The sequence below is a fragment of the Lactuca saligna genome, chromosome 9, assembly GCF_052625555.1.
Source record: "Lactuca saligna cultivar CGN05327 chromosome 9, ASM5262555v1, whole genome shotgun sequence".
Lineage (NCBI taxonomy): Eukaryota > Viridiplantae > Streptophyta > Magnoliopsida > Asterales > Asteraceae > Lactuca > Lactuca saligna.
The window spans coordinates 41,269,872-41,272,229 of NC_136425.1; the positions used below are offsets into that span (position 1 = coordinate 41,269,872).

At 34.1% G+C, this 2,358-nt stretch overlaps 1 protein-coding gene across 1 annotated transcript; it reads right to left on the reverse strand.

Annotated features, from left to right (window-relative positions):
* Positions 1-399: 399 nt before the first annotated feature.
* Positions 400-1,897, reverse strand: LOC145018332 (expansin-A11-like). The gene is made up of 3 exons (XM_078976225.1): positions 1,667-1,897; positions 1,061-1,382; positions 400-970 (listed from the first exon to the last, which is right to left on the reverse strand). The coding sequence occupies exons 1-3, from the start codon at positions 1,797-1,799 to the stop codon at positions 664-666; spliced, it is 762 nt and encodes a 253-aa protein (XP_078832351.1). The 5' UTR covers positions 1,800-1,897; the 3' UTR covers positions 400-663.
* Between the last annotated feature and the right edge of the window lie 461 nt (positions 1,898-2,358).

Below are 2,358 nucleotides of genomic sequence, written 5' to 3' on the forward strand. Positions count from 1 at the left end.
TAAAAAATTTTATAGAATAATAAATATCAAAACTAATTAAATATTAAGTTTTTATTTATCATAATAAATGTCTAAGATGTCATACTTCAAACCTAAAAAATACCATACTAGTATCTTTTAGTAGCAGCCTTTATAAAAAATTTAAAAAAGCTCGTACCCCTATTGTTGATGATTAGCTTTTTCCTCTTTTTCCCTGGATATTTAATGCAAAAATTCAAAATAATAAAGTTTCCATCCATCCCTATCCGGTATATTTAATAGTTGGCATGGTGGTAGCTGGAATGTAATGTATTCAAATATAATATATAAATACACAACTTATGGTTTTATTTTAATAAAAGGTTGTAGCAGTCACAAAGACAAAAAAAAAAAAAAAAAAAAAAAAAAAAAAAAAAAAAGTGATAGCCTTAAAGCCTTGCATCAATTATTTCATAACCATTTTCATTTTTCACACAAAACATATAATAAAAAATATATCAAAATGTTATCTCGTTCTTATCCATTATGATGTAAAAGCAATAAAAAATATTTTTTCACACTAATTATAAAACTCGCATCAAATATTTAATAAAACAATAGAAAAACCCGACCGGCGGGCTGCTTGCTTCCACAAAAACAGTAAGCATGCCGCTGCCCTTCATTAAACCCTAAACCCGGTTCACTTTAGAACTGGACCGGGCTCGAGAACGTCTGACCGAATCCCCAATTCGCCGGAACAATATCGGAAAACGTTTTCGTCACACCGTCGGTGGTCGTCACCATGAACGACATCGATTGACCATTCAAGTAGGAATTCGATTGCCAATTAGCTCCCCAATTTCTCGACATCGCCATCCATCCCGTTTTCGATCCCTTCACTTTCACCGACTGAATCGATCCAGCGGCGCCGATGTTGCTTATCAGAACAAGCTCGAAGTAGTCTCTGCCATTGACGGTGAACCTAACTCCGCCGTGTTTCTTACAGGGAACTCTGTAAAAAAAACAAAACCCACAAATCAAAATCAATATAGAAACTACAAAGTCTTGATTTTTGATCCATGAAAGAGAGAGAGATTGGGACCTTTGGTAGATAATTGGGACGATTCCGCCTCTGTAGATTCCGATTTTCTCCCAGGCAGGTTGTGCCATGTCGAAATGCTCTCGCGGCGGGTTGCACCATCCTCCGTCGTCACTCGGCTGAGCGAAATTTGGTGGGCAGAAGTTTGTGGCGGTGATTGTTACCGACGTTCCTTTGATGCACCACCGTGGGTCCGCCTTGTAATCGCATATGAGTTTGTAGCATTGGCCGCAGGCGGCGCCGTCGTTGAAGAGAGCAGTACTTAGTGCAGCAGTTCTTGTACCATAACCCGTAGAGTACAAATTACCATATCCACAAGCACCCCCTGCAGTAATTAACACAAAACAACCTTTAATAAAAATATAATTAAATAAAAATAAACACATTTATCAAAATAAATGTCACAAATAACTTATACAATTACATGGTTAATACTAATACATGTTGAAATATTACAAAATCGATAAATTTAACTAAAAATACGTATATGCATGTGTACACGTTTTAAAGAACCTATTGTATACATAAATGTGCATTACATATGAATATACTCAGAAAACAAATAGAAATTAAGACATTGCAATTAGTCGATTTGGGATGATTGCATACCCATTGTTCCAGAAGCATCACTGCCACCATAGAAGGTGGCATGAGCACTGGTCCAGCCTGAAGCAGTAAAAGCATGGACATAAGGTAGGAGAACATATAGAAGGATTAGCAATAGAAACCCTAATTTCGCCATTTTTGTTCTGCAATAGAGCTGAAGATGATGATGATGATGATGATGATGATACGGAAAGATGAGGAGAATATGAGGTACTTAAATAGTAACAAATCCAACAATGTCACATGTAAGTCTGTAAGTAGGGAATAGAAATTAAATATGTACACATTATTAATATATTATAATAGAATTATCTGTGCACAGGAACCGAGAAATTCTTGAATTTGATTGCAATTGTTCATACGTTGTATCGCAACACATGAAAAAACCTACAGAAGATCCTTCAATCCCAATGGACCGAACTTCATCAAATTGGCTAAAGTGATTCTATTTTTTATTTTTGTTACAGACCTTTTAGCCGATAAGCTTACTCTTTTATATATATATATATATATATATATATATATATATATATATATATATATATATATATATATATATATATATATATATATATATATATATGAAGGTTCAATTGATAAAAAAAAAATGTTAAGAATAAGGGAATCATTCTCACCCAATCATTTATTTTTGTCACAAAAGGTTCCAACGTACCAGCGAAAATATATACAGATGT

Excerpts from the sequence above, each read along its gene's own strand:
- LOC145018332 (XM_078976225.1), bottom strand. The coding sequence starts at position 1,799 with ATGGCGAAATTAGGGTTTCTATTGCTAATCCTTCTATATGTTCTCCTA. Across the intron at positions 1,383-1,666 it reads TGATGCTTCTGGAACAATGG|GGGGTGCTTGTGGATATGGT; the intron begins GTATGCAATCAT and ends TAATTACTGCAG. Across the intron at positions 971-1,060 it reads GTCCCAATTATCTACCAAAG|AGTTCCCTGTAAGAAACACG; the intron begins GTCCCAATCTCT and ends TTTTTTTTACAG.